General features: G+C 41.4%; 1 protein-coding gene across 2 annotated transcripts in view; it reads right to left on the bottom strand.

The window, feature by feature from the left end:
* Positions 1–910: 910 nt before the first annotated feature.
* Positions 911–14,645, bottom strand: part of GRIN2A (glutamate ionotropic receptor NMDA type subunit 2A) — a 131,804-nt gene continuing 118,069 nt past the window's right edge. For both annotated transcript variants that reach the window (XM_010213296.2, XM_088524596.1), the window contains exons 11-13: positions 13,413–13,600; positions 5,028–5,266; positions 911–3,522 (exon numbers count right to left, since the gene is read on the bottom strand). In XM_010213296.2, the coding sequence (XP_010211598.2) occupies positions 1,732–3,522; positions 5,028–5,266; positions 13,413–13,600 (2,218 nt within the window). In that variant the 3' untranslated portion in view covers positions 911–1,731. The remainder of the gene's footprint in view (positions 3,523–5,027; positions 5,267–13,412; positions 13,601–14,645) is intronic.

Raw genomic sequence — 14,645 nt, 5'->3', positions numbered from 1 at the left:
TCAGACCTCAGTGGTAGTGGCTTTCCTGCTAAAACCCTCAACCCTTCAGTGAAATGTACGGAAATAAGGCTTGAAAAATCAAAACTTCCCCTTCACAAAAAATACTAGAGCAATTCTCAGAATAGCAGGAGAATGGGACAGCACAATCTGCCAAATGCTTTTGCTATTTAAACACATTAGTAATTTTGTTTGCTTTTTAAAATTAAATTACAACTGCACACTCGATTTATGAAAGACTTTTTCTTCCCTTCCGCCCTAACTTACGTTTAAAATCTAGGGGGGCCAGAGGGTTGGGGGGAGATGAGAGGGTGCTAAGTGGGGGAATTTGTAGCATAGATGTTATTAGTGAAAACACTTGATTGGTCTTCATTAGAAACAAAGCTCATTTAAAAACGCATCCCTGTTACGTGACATCTTTGTGCACTAGTGTTTTATGAATGATGATAAAGACATTGCTTCTCTGTACCTCACCTGTGTGCATGTATTCCATTTATATGACAGATTTAACTAGAGAGTTTTAAAAAAATAGCCTGATGTTCATAAATCTGCATGATATTTGAGAAGGAAGAAGTCCCTCAAAAGGTGTTAATCCTTCACTGTGTATGCAAATAAATGGCATCGCATTCCTTAGTGAATACAGTGAACATATGGCTGCTGCTCTTTGATACTGTATGAACAACTTCAATATTATTAAACATACAATTAATTAGATGTCACCACTAACGCACTATGAACAAAGGACCGTGGGAGGTTGGGATTTGGTTTTGGAAGTGAAGGAATAAAAGAAATACTATACAGCCCTGAGTAGTCACCTGTAAGGGGCAAATGCAAGCTTACATATATATAGCAGGCCTCATGTTACTAATGAATTCACAGCTCCATAGATTTAAGTGCCATATATTGATAGCTAAAAATATATACTCTGGGTTAGGTAGCTGTGAAATTTTAGACAAGATGACTGCAGACTTTTCAATGAACTTAATTTGTCATGGTAAGTGCACGTGAAAGGTAATGGAAGCATTTGTACATCAGCACTAACCAATAACCGGGGGCTTCCTTTTGGTATGCAAAAGTTCGCTTTTGGGGGTCTATGGTCTTCCCATTTATTTTCCAGGAATCTAGAATGAGCATTCTGGTTTTGTGCTAAAACATTGTTTTTTATTTATTAGGGTCCTGGGGGTTGGGCATTTTTGTAGTTGTTCTGATATTTGAAAATGGTTATGAATCTAAAATATATTTTTGGAAAATCTAGATCTCTGCTCTCTGTTAGAGTCTTACTTTTGTATCTGTGCAAATGCATTCCTAATTCTTTTTGTCTGTGTCATACTACATGCATACCATATTGCTTATCCGGTATTAGAAAACCACTAAACATTTCTAAGGACAAAAATACATTGAATGATACTTAGCAACATAAATGAGAATAACCAAAATAGCAAAATAATTAGATACAAAACAACATAGTTGCCAACATATATTGGGGCTATTTCAGTATAGCTTGCCATTTATATATAAAGCATACATAAATGGCTTTTTTTTTCCTTTTTAACAAGACATATTTTAAAAGGATGGTTAGGAGCATACTAGTTTACCTATTCATGTACAAAAGTACGCTGGGAAAGGGAGAGGTTTACATATCATTTACCATAGCAGGATACTGTTAAAGGATAAATTCTCCCTCTAAAATGCTGGCAACTATTTTTCCCTATAGATAAAGTATTCAAGGAAAATTTAAACATCTGATTCAATGCTAGGCATTTTCTTATACACACGTCTATTGCTACAGGAATTTAAAACCCTTGGAGTGGAGTACACGCTATTCTTATTTGCAACGTAAGGCAAAACATGCTCTGAAATGTACATGTCATTATGTATCCGACCATCTCTGGAACAGTATGATGCTGTAGATTTTATAGAGGACCTTAAATAATTATCGTTTCTTCCTCTTGATGGCAATGAGTGTTTATAAAGATCGACTGGACTTCGCCTAAGGGATAAGTGCTGGTCGTCACGATACGAGTGCAGGAAAGGGTTATCCGCGGCGTGATCAGGATACAGGGACTTGCTCCGCTTACTGTCCTCAAGAGCATGGGTTAAAAACGGGGCCTTGCTGCTCAACAGTTTGCTTGAGGGAACACTAAACATGTTTGCATATGGACTACTTTCTAGAAACTTCTCTTTGTCTTTCAAGCTTATACTACGAGCAGGTCTTCCCATATCCGCTTCCCTGGCCTTATCGACGATATTATCGAACGAGTGCTGCCTGCTAATCCTCAGCTTATTTTTTTTATGATACTGCAGAGCATTATTCTGTGCCCAACCGTGTTCATATATTTCTTCGGGAAGCGATAAGTTCGTTGTGTCCTGCAGCATTTGATCTTCATCAATGTCATAGAGGTTGCCGGTCCGCAGGCACGCGTCACATTTATAGGGAGATCTGCTCGTGTAGTGTCCCGCATACGCGGGCAAACTGGAAAGGCAGCTCCGGCAGTGGGTGGAGTTCTGCCTGTACCTGTCGTTCATATCAACCAGGGAAGCATTTTTATCTTTTAAGGTGTAGTGCTTTGAATAAAGCTTGTACTGGTCGTTATTTGGAAGACTGTCTTCATTGTGCAGGGGAGTCCTGTTCATGTGCTCTGCTTTCCGGTAGTTGTCATTGTGATCTTGGTAAACGTCAGGAAACTCGATGGCTTCGGGAAGGACAATGTTTTCAATGTATGGGGGCGCGTCCAAGCGGAATCCTGGCTCTTTGTCACCGTCAATGGTGTAGATTTTATCCCGTGGAGAGCTTTGCTTGGTTTTCAGATATGTCAGTTCCACTTCGCTACAGTCTTTAGGGTATTTTGATGCCACCGTCCTTTTTTTAAAGTTGTCCTTGGTTTTGTGGTGCTTGTTATTGTTTTCAGCTTCCATATGGCAAGTGGCTCGGCTTGATGTCTCTGACGCATCCGAATGGACAATCTCTTCGGGGAGGTATCTTTGGCTTTTCAGTGAAAGCTGCCTGTTTTCCTCCGACCCATTTTCTCTCTGGGGACCTTGGCCCTGACGTACAGATTCTTGACGTAAAGATTCAACAGATTTCCTCCAAAGCTGCCTGGGTCTGGAGTTCCCCTTTGCTTCTGCTGTTACCGCAACTTCCACTGTGTTTGGATTGGCCTCATTCAGTGTGAGAGGATGCTGCCCTTGGAAAACATAGTTGTTAAGATTGTCCTTGTGTCGACTGCCAGGAAGCGTGTGCAGCTCACTCATGGTGTCACCAAAGAAGTTGTCCTTGGTTTGAAAGGACCTGTTATCTGCAAATATCAAGTTTCCTTTATCCATGACCATGTCCATAATCAAGGAACCCCTTTGAATAAAATCAGCTGTTCTTTTGGGGGAGTTGATTCTTGAAGGATTAATATTGGTCATATTTTTTGCTGTTCGTAGTAGTTTTAGCATGTTGGTTTGGGAATTGGTCAAAGTAAAGTCAGGAGACTTCTTCTTTTCTTCGATGTGTACTCCGTGAATGCAGCTATAAATACCCTGTAATAGGAGCAATATAAAACACATTAAATTGTTAGTTCTAAATTTTAAATACTTTCAATCTATTTTATTATTAGCAACAAATAAAAATTAAACATTGCCTATCTATATAATGAGTGGAAAGATTAAAAGCATGTATCTGTCCTTTCCAAATGTTATTCCGCATAAGTATATGGAAAAGGTCTATCATATTTCTTGGCTCTGTAGAGAAGAATTCCAGTATTTCACAGAACAGTAATGTTTTCAGTAATGGAAATGCTATTAGTCTAAACTTAAATTATCTTTCTAAACAAGCCTGCAGTCAGGATATTTGCTTGGAAGTTACGGCACTATTTACTTCCACTGAATTAAAAAAAAAAAGCTTCTCATCATGGCATTTCAGCTTTCCCATTTCCTGTCCTAGTGTGTATATATATATATATTTATATATATATATAAATTTCAGCTTTTCTAAAATTTGAAATTGAGTTCATTTTGAGCAAAAGGCTGAAGTTCATCTTGTAACTCCAACCTCTTTAGTCAATCCTGTGAGCTCCACTGACATTTTAGACCCTGTGAATTTGTATTTCTCAGAAACTTGCCTATGAAATACATACTTTTTTTTCCCCACGGTGGTTAGGAGAATTTCACACACGAAAAGTAAAAGTATAAAGTTCAAATGCAAAATGTAGAGGTTAGGGTATATCTGTTTTTGTTGAGATTCCCCAAAGCACAGGATATTTTTAATACAGTTCCAGTATAGTCCAAATTACTCAGGAGGGTAATTTCAGTCCATTTTTAAGCAATTAGTCATTTCAGTATCATTTGCAATTCTCCTCAGCTATATAAGTTATAAGTTAATGAAAGTGCTATGCGTTAAAAAAAAATCTCGTTTGTCAAAATATAAGAGCAAGCATCTACTTCCCTGATTGTACTACAAGTATCCATTACCTGAGTATATAAAGGCACTTTGGATTTGGTAGAGTTATCATTAAAAAGTCTTAATCTCTAATCAAACATATAATAGATGGTATATGACATATATCATATACGACACATAGATGGTGAGTTTTTTTCAAATACCTTATTGAGGTTTTCTGTCAGGAAAAGCTTATGTCAAAAATATTCCAATACATTTTTATCACTTAAAATCTACTTATTTAAGAGATACACAAAACAGAGAGCTAATGGTGGTCATCAACTCAATGCTTTTTTTTTAATGGTTGCCTATATTTAGTCCATTTCCCATGTCCGAGCAACTCTAACATTCTTTTATCAAAATTTTCCCCTAAACATATTACATTTCAGTATTTAATTCCTGATTACCTGTCGCCTGCTAACCGCTACCCTAGCACGACCCAGGGCAGAAAGGGGCTCCCGTGCAGCACGCGCGTGTCCTAGACCCCTTGATCACTTTCTCGTGGTTAAAAACGCTCATTAGAAATGTCTCCCATTGGGACGGGAGGAGGCGCAAGGCTTTGGGGAGGCAGTGGGCACATTTTGTGTTGCTTGAGAGCGATACTAACCCTGCTGATGGAGAACAGCAGCCCCGGCCTATCCGAGCAGACTCCAGTGAAGCAGAACCTGAGTTTCCAGTAGAACAAGTGCTCCCAGACGAAGGTGATCAAGCTGAGGGCCATGGCTGCTGCCAGCATGTAGAACACTCCGGCCATGTTGTCGATGTCCAGCTGGCTGCTCATGACTTCGTTCTTCTCGTTGTGGCAAATGCCAGTGAGCCACAGCGTTTCCAGCTCTTCCATTTCCCCTAGGGACAGCGAGCCATCAGGAGAGTTAGAATCAGGAAAGTGGCACTCACAGGATAAGCCAAACTACGGAAGTCCCTGGTGTTAGAAAGCCAAAGCTGCTTTAAAAAAACAGTGCCATTTACTGTGTCATTTGTGGAGCATTTTAGTCTTACCTATTACGGAGCTGCAAATACAGCAGATTTTGTCTCCCAGCACCCTAGTTTTGGATGTCCTCAGATTTTGGGGCTTATGATTTAGGAGTAACTTTCTTCTGCTATTACTGATAACCACTTGCTATAGAGAGCTCCCTCCCAGCGGATTTCTCCTTGATCCACACGTGTCCCAACAGCCCATACCCCCCCGGATACCCCCGCGGAGCCAAACACACAGCCAGGATTCACAGAGCCCTCCAACAGCATGGGTGTTAAATCTGACACCTTCGCCTAGTCCTCAGGCCCCTTACACAGTCGCTGGCTCAGGTCTTTCCAGATATTCCCTAGAAAATCCTGGTAAATATATGGCAATATATGGCTTTGCTTTGGGGGAAGAATTCCCACGCTACAGATCCCTAATCCTTACCAGTGACTTCTGTAATAAGGAACACATTTTCAGTAATTACAGTCCATATATCATTAAAGATCAGCAGAATGTGGATAGAAGATACATTGATTTTTCAACTACTTGAAAACTGGGACTAGAAAAATCGCTAAGCTGCTGTGCAATAGCAGTTTGCAGGATAACGTGCCGGGGCAGTTGGAAAGCTGCAGTGCACAGATAACCTGGATGCGTGAGCTGGAGTGTACGACTGGGCTGGTGAAATTGGTTCTCAGAGAACGTGAAGGAAATGAAGTAGAAAGGACAAATACCAAGGTACTTTAGCAAAGGGCATTTCACAAATTTGCAAGAGAGATTATTCCGTTCTGAGGTTAGTTTTGTGCTTCAAACATAAAGGGAACTTCTATGTCTGAAAAACAGAAAGGAGTGCATGTTCACCAAAATTACATTGCTCAGTCTTCAAAACCCCTCAGAGCATCCCCCAAGAAGAAGGTCAACCCTAAAGAATCTCCAAAAGTCATGTAATCCAGGAGAGAGCAATACATTAATTGCAACAATATGGTTAATTACATATTGTCACTACTGAGAGAGATTTGGGGGTTCATTATTGCTTTTCCATTCTTAGAATATTTGGATTTCTTTTGTTTGGCGTGTATGCAAACAGCATGTTAAACCTCAATGAACTGTTCCCCTCATCTTTCTTTCATGTCTTCCCTGAGGTCTATAAATAAAATTCACACAGACTACACAAGAGCAGAAAAAATTAAAGTCCAAAGAGAAAGCAATATTTCTGGTGTGTGCATCAGTATCCAAACTTCTGGCAATCGGCCCTCATTCCTTCCCACAGGAAAACTCACATCTCCCAAGATTGCCAAGCATCAATTTGACTTGACTGCTGTGCCCTTTTGCAATTCATAACAAAATTCACAGAGGAATTTAACTCCCTTTTTTATTACTGTTTTCCATGCATTTCATTCCCTTTGGCATGCACATCTGAAGTAACTATTGACAATCCACTAACCTTTCCAAAAACGTCACTACAGAAACAAACTACGCTTGTTTGAGTCAAGATAAATGGCAGAGCCCTGGCAAGCTGCGAAGCCAACGTTCTTCCAGAGCTTCACAAATGCTGCTGCTGCAACCCCCCCTGCCCTGGGAGGAATGCAGCAATGTGAGTAATATCCTCCAGGAACCCAGCCCAATTATATTGACTGTACAGCACGTGAATCATTAATGTATTGTATTTAAGAAATGGCACTATCTAGCAGTGAACAGATCAGGCTGGGAACTCTATATACTCATTTACAGCATTATGTGTATGTGTATGCATATATATTTATATGTACATGCATATATTTATAAAATAATTACTCATTTAATGTTAATAACACCTCAAAACAGCTGACTTTACAGACCAGGCAAAATGCCAGATCTTTTTATTGCCTTTCCTGTCCATTATTTTCATACCTATATATTTAAATAATGTATAATCTCTCATGTTTAGCCCTCATGCATTTAAAACTGAAACATCTGTGCTTTATAAGGCACATTAGACTATAATTTTGACTTACAAAAACATCAGACCAGAGCCATCAGCTCACTACAACTATACAGCTGAGTTCAATAATCTCCATGTGCATAAGTTTAATTAGCAAATAAAAGTTTCAAGTATTTTATAAGTGAGACCTCGGAAATGTAAGGAACAACCTCAATGCCAGGCCACAGTGAACCATGTGTTAACGGAGTTCAAGCCCACATCTCACAGGGGTTCTCAAGACACTTATAAATATTAATCAGACTTATTTTAAGGCTCTTTATACTTATTTCAGGCACCTATTAGCCAGGATGTCATACCACAACCAATTTCTATATCCATCCATCCATGAGTGGATGACATTAAAGATTAACTGAATAGTTCCAGATTTCAGTAAAAATATATGCCATGACACCCGTGCAAGGCTGGAAGATGAACGGTTCCGAACGTATTTGACAGAGGGAAGTTTTTATTTTCTGTTTAACACATGCATAGTATGTTTAATTTGCAAAACTCCCAAGTAACTGTGCAGGGGTCACAGTAAGCTAAGGGCTTCTTCCACACCCCTGCATCAACAGGACGAGCAACGGTTTTAAAGAACTGTGTTTAGGCAGGGAGCTGAGCCTCTGTGCTCTTCCCCAAAACACAATATGGGCTTCCCACCAACAAACAGCAAAATTCCAGCTCTTGGGGTAACTCAGGACTCTTTACCATGTTTCTCGGTTACAGGGCAAGCAGCACTTGGACACCTCTGCATGGCGCTTCGCTTTGTCCCTACGTACACGGTGCTCCCAGCCCTCACGCTCTGCCTGACTCCCCAGGACCACCTCTGGAGTTCCAGTCTGCAATTCATCATGTTCTCCTTCTTTTAAAAACTGAGCAATGTTTGCTGCTCGGCTTGAGCCATGCAGGATTCCCCCTGTCCCGGGTTCCTGGAGACGCTGCTGGTGGCTTGCAGAGAGCCTTGCTCCTTCCTGTGCTAAGCTGGAGGGAGCTCTCAAAAAAGCTCTTATCTTAATTTTAATCTACGTAACTATTCTCACACATTAAGAGAGCAGAAATGTGCTTTGCGTCTCTCCTGCTCCAAAGGCAGAGGCATGCGCGGAGGAGAGCCCCGCTCCGGCGCCGTCACGGTGCAGGGAGGACACACGCCGCGCACGGGCCTGCCGGAGCGGAGCGGCTCAGCGCGAGCGCACAGCGGGTAGGAAACCCCACACGGGTCACTGCTGGACCTGGACTAAAGGGGATAAATGCAGCCAAGCTTGCCATGGGGGCATCATTTTCCAAAGACAGGGGCTACACAGGCGAGTTCATCCATTTTTCCCTATGACACAAAGTGCCCAGCTTTCAAATTCAGGGCCTGCCTGTTTTCCGGTGATCACTCACCCTGTATTCCAGAGGAGAGGGCAGCACTCGCCATCGGGAAGCCCCGTGTTGGAGGCTTTGCCCCGAGCGGAGGGGTCAGGAGCCAAGCGGGTTGAAGGAGTTTGGTTCAATAAGCTCATCAATTCCAACGTGACCCAGCTCTCTGAACCATCCAGGCTGCTGCGTGTCACACATTACATAAAAGCACAGTGACCTTTAGAAATCAGTTTTCCCTCCAAAACAGTATCTCTTACAGTGTGAATTTTCCAAGTTAATTCCCTAGGAAAAAAAAAAAATCCTAAAAGGAATAGAGACGACTAACAGCAATAAACTTCTTGTGAGCTAATGGCTCTGGTCTGCCTGACCCCATTACTGAGGGCTGAATTAAAGCAGAACCGTTAAGCACGGTTTCCAATATTACAATCCCTCCCACTCCTGTTCCGCTGCACAAACACCCCCCACTTCTGCACTCACACTCTCCAGTCACATTTGTTCCACCCAGTGCTTAAGGAGGACACTAAATATATAAACAGAAAATCACTGGGATTGTGGGTGTATTCTGCCTAAGCAGCACACACCGAAAATATGTCCTGATAATCACATACGTATTTCCTTCTCGGTCTCTACCAGCTAGTGTGAGTCACACTGCTGCACTTTCTTATAATCGAGACAGCGATTTGGAAGGCTTATGCTAAAACATGAAAAAAATGCAAAGAGCTTTCCTCTGCCAGATTTAGGGGACAAATCTTATTTCCACAGTTACCTATTACTGCTAAGGAGTGGGAAGCAATTATCCCAGTAAATAATTCTTAGTCAGTGAATTAAAGCATCCTAAAAGCACATGAAGATTAACCAGAATTGAAAGGCATTAGGAAGAGGATAACAGGCTCTCTGCGGGAACTCCAAGACCAGTGTTCTTCCTCACATCTTCGTGTCTCTAATTGCTTTAAAGACTGCAGCTTTAAGGGTTAAGTGCTTAGCAGAGCTGCCTCTTTCCCTGGAGGGTCTTTTCCCAGCCGCTGCTCAGAGCCTGCGCTGGTGGCACAGGCAGATGCTCTCCCTGGCCAGCTGGCTTATCCGCCCCCGCTCCTTTCCCTACCTTTCCTCCCCATCCAGCCCTTTCCGGATCCCCCTTTCCACCCCTCTGTGCTGGGGGCGCCTTTTCTGCTATTTCTGCTGCTAAGGAGCCCTGGGGCCACGGGGAGCGCAGCCTCTCCCAGACGGAGCGCTGGGTGAGCGGACACGGGAAGCGGCTCCCAGCTGCGGCGCGGAGCCAGCCCAGCCTTTAGCACGGGTTTACCGGGGCGCCCACGCGCCGCAGCTCCGAGCGCGCGTCCCCGCCGCCGTGGGCACGAGGTGCCAGGCCAGGGGCCGCCTTAGCTGCTTGTGAACAGCCAGTTGCTGCTGCTTCTCCGGAGAGCGTTCTGCAATACTCTTCTGTTACTCAACAGAGGTATTTCTATTTCTCAGCTTAAAAGCAAAACGCTCTTATGACTGTAGCCAGCCCCACATACGCACAACAACCACTACACCTCAGAGAATCACCTTGATGTGCAACTACTTTAAATAAAGCTGCAGATGCTAATTGTCAGCCGGAAGCCTGTGCCGATGATGAGGTGCGACGTGGAGACAGCGAGATGTGCCAGAACAGGAGGTCACTCGGGAAGAGCCTTCACTCGTGCAGCGTTTATACAGAGAACAGCTCCTACCTCAGAGCATCAGAAAAGTTTCAGTTGTCCAAAGCAATTAATGAGATTATTAACAAATGCAGATTCATCTCAACTTTCTAGAAACTAGGCTACGTATATGAATCTGCACAGCCCAGGCGATGAATCATTTTTGGGATAATCCTATTTGTGAAAGCACTAGGTAACTGTTGTTTAAATTCCTGAACAGCTCTTCTCCATCATCCTTCCCCATCTCCCCTTTTCTCCATGCCAGAGGAGCATTTGCATCATCTTGCCGCCAGTCTAAGCCTGAGGCTGTCCCCAACACACAACCAATGCCCTCTCTATTTCCTTTAATTTTTTTTTCCAGTGTCAAAAGGACACAAATGAGAGTTAAAACCACCCACATTAGTGCAGGAAAAAAGTGTTGTGTTCTGGAAAGCATGAGAAGATGCTCTGGCATGAACGAGTCAGTAGTACTTGAGCTTCACTTAATCAGTGAGGAAGAGGAAGAAGGTTCATATGCACTTGGCAGACATTTTGTTCAGACTGAGCTGGCTCATAGACAAGAACAATATGGAAAAAAAAAACTTGATACATGCAGAGGAAATTTAAAGTTTTAAAAGACATTTCAAGAGCCTATCTCAGCACAGTGTAAATGGAAAAGAGATGTAATTGTGATTTTTGTAGGCCTGATCAGGCATAATTTTAAATAAATTACTTGGTCCTATCCAAATATCTAGGAAGTATCATCTAAAAGGTTGTCTCCTTCTCTCATTAACATAACATTCATATCAAGAAATTGTGTTTGCACAATTCACTAGGAAGTTTTTCTTAGATTTATGACACACTTATAATCATTCATTGAAACTATCCCATAATGAGATTAATTCTGTATTACATATACTGAATAACAATGCAGTACTGCCAGGTTTTGCTGTTATAGAGTTAGTTTTTAAAGAATAATTAATTCTGCAGAGCCTGCACATGGGAGAGGAGTATTTAGACACTCACTTGCGTATGTCTCCTTAGCTCAACAACCTCACTGGGAGGCCAGGGTAGCTTTCCCAGGACTTGCATCTTAAGACTCTCCTTTCCCTGCGACCATGGTGACTCTGAGTCTCTCCTGGTAACTCCATGGAGATGCTCAGTGATGCCGCCGAGCGGTGCTGGTCTGAACGCCGAGTTCATCCCTTCTGGGTCATCAAAGCACTTCCACAAAGCCACAGCTAAAAAGATTACCTCTAGAACTCCTGGAATTAGACCTACACTACAGAGATCAGGTCATGCTAGTCTCAGGAAATCATTCTTTCCGTTTCGTTTCCTGGTGTTTAGTTTCAGTTCACCTACAGAAGAAATTTCAACCTTACGATTATTCTTAGTATTTATTGCAGATTTGGCTTATCTAGGAAAGTGCTATTTAGATCTGTGATCCAACAACTAGGTGAGACAAGGCGGGCACACGGTGCTGGGGCTGGAGGGAATGCACCTCCTTCCTACCCATTGCCTATGTCTAGCTGCTGGCCTCTTATGTTGTACCCACACCATTTGTTGAAGTTCAGAGGTTTTTAATAAGAGCAAGTTACATTTTGGCGTGCATGGGTTGTTCAGAAAACCTTCTAAATGGCACTGCAAAAACGGCACAGACATATCAATAATTGCCATGGTTCATGCATTCAGAAGGTTCTTGCCTTCTGAAGTAATATCTGAGCAATGACGAGCATGAGAGCCAGCAGATGTTTCAGGGCAAGTCTTCATTCAAACTGGATGCCTTCTGTATCCATTGCTTTTCTGTAAATTACTCATGTGTAAGTTTTAATGCCAAGTTCTGCAGACAATTATTTATTTTCAGCTACTAAAGATATGTTAGAAATATAAATACGCCCAGCCTCTATAAACCCACAGCTCAAAGTGTATTTACACGATAAGATAGACCCTTCTTCCCTCCAAGCCTTTTAGTTTTTCCCCTGAAATCCAGAGACAGTGATATATACAGAGGCAGTCAGCACCTTGGGATTTTGAGGATTTTTTTTCCCTTGAACTGCTTCATACACTTTTATCTTCTATTTTGTTTATTTTCTTTACCTGTGATTTCATTTCGTTTCTTGTATGAGCAAGTATCAAAAGCGACAACAGGTAAGCATGAAGAAAACACAAGGTGAAAAGAATGAAAGCTTCAGTGATGCCCCGGCAGCATCTAGAGGGGGGAGCCCAGAATTGCAAAGACACCTCAGGTCCTCTTCAAGGCTCTACCGGGGTTTTCCGCTATCGTTTGGAACAAACAGTTCAACTTCTCTGGTTCAAGTTCCCATCTATTTCAACATCTAATGCTTCTTAATACTATTGCAAATTATTCAAAAACAGAAAAACAAAGCAAATATTTTAGGCACTCCAACCTGTTTAAAACAAGATTATGTAATTGTCTTTTAAACTTAGTTTTATGGATCCCATATACCTCACTTAGCAGAAGTAAGGGCTGCTTCCTTCATAAATAAGCCTCTCTAAGCCCCAAATAAGCCCACAAATGGTGGCACTAGGGTCTCTCCCTGCACATCCATCAGTCGGGAGGGTCATGTCTCATCCTGCCCTCTACCTACAAGGCAGCCACAGATCAGCTGTTTAACCATGCTGAAAGACTACATGTCTGCCAAGTAAAAACTCCTCAGCAATTGCTCAAAGGCAATAAAAAAAATCTAAAACACTACATCGAGGCCAACACTACTTTGTTACATTCTGTTTTACATACATTATATATATATTTGCACAAATACATATATGAAAACATTAACCATTGTTGAAAACAGATGCAAACATTCCCAAAGAGTGACATTAGAATGGAATAGAAGAGGATTTCTGTTTTAGCATCTAGAAATGGTTTCACTCGTTTGTTTTGTTTGTTCAAAGATTCTGTAAGAGACCAGCCATAAAAGGCTCAGAGCTACTAAAACTAAATTATCTGTGCAGAAAGAAAGAAATGAAGGAAGGAAGAAAGGAAAAGATGAAGAAAGGAAGAAAAGAAGAAAAGGAGAAAAGATTGGCCCCTACCATCTCCAACAAACTGAAGGAGGGCTAGATCGATCTGTCTCTTCCAAGGTGATCCTTTCTGAAGTGCTATTCCATAGCCTGTGGTGGCAAAGATGTACCCACTTCCTATTGTGACAAGTTTGCAGCCTTCATCTCTCCCAGCTTTGTAATTCAGCACCGCTGCATCATAGATGAAAGCATCCAGCTTCCTGAAATAACAGAAAACATTTTACAAACCAAATCATTAGGGACAGCAGCTGTCAGACTCCTTTTGCCCTTGATGTTAGGACCCCGTTGAATATCATACGGATTCTTTGATATCATTAATTACATATGCAACTCAACTGTATCTAAAATTAACAAAAGGCATCTATTTTTAGTGAGAGGAAAGTAGGGCACATCAGTTTTGCACTTCTATTTTAAGAGATGTTGTTAACAAAAATACTGAAGCCAAGCTTCAGAATGTCTTGCCCTGTTATGTATGTATCTGCTCTCAAAGTGGGTAGTAAATATTTTGGGAGTCAGAATGACATCAAAAGACTAAAAAACTGACAACAGAGAATTTAGAACTGAAATAAAACGAACCACTTAGCTTATTTAAAATACTGAATGAGACTGAAAATATGATTTAATGTTTTCTCTGCACACTTTATCTTTTTGGTCTTTTCCAAAATTAAACAATGAAGGTAGAAGCAAATCTTTTGTTAAGACAGAGGATGCTAATAACATATATCTGATACAGCTGTCTAGAATTCTGTTTACAAAAGAGAATATTTCTTTACCATTCACTGCTCCAAGCACGCTATTTATGTACCTGGAGCACAGCAGGAATAAAGGAACTTGCTGTGGAAAATTTCAAACCTTTCTTCCTATCTAAACTGCACGAATGGGAGAATCTCCTTCTCCAAGGTATATGCTGAACACAACAAAACAGAGGAAAGCAAAAAAGCACTAAGCAAAGTAAAAAAGGGCAGAATCCTACAGGGAGAATTTCTAAGGACCACTGTAAAGTTAGAAATTAGAAGAGGACCCATGAAAAGGAAGAACAAGTTACGTGGCACCAGCAGATCCGTGTCCAAGAAATGACATTACTGTACCTAAAGAAATTCATATGCAATCTTCAAAGGAAAAAAGATTATATATACATATTTAAATACTTATATATATATATGTATGTATGCATAGTTGCCTTCAACTGCAGCCATAGTCTTTAACACTGCAGTATAGATTTCTACCACTCGAAAACAGGATGAG

The sequence above is a fragment of the Tinamus guttatus genome, unplaced genomic scaffold (genome assembly GCF_059628265.1).
Source record: "Tinamus guttatus ecotype Peru unplaced genomic scaffold, ASM5962826v1 Tinamus_guttatus_pri_ptg000212l, whole genome shotgun sequence".
NCBI lineage: Eukaryota > Metazoa > Chordata > Aves > Tinamiformes > Tinamidae > Tinamus > Tinamus guttatus.
This window is presented reverse-complemented; position numbering and strand designations above follow the sequence as displayed.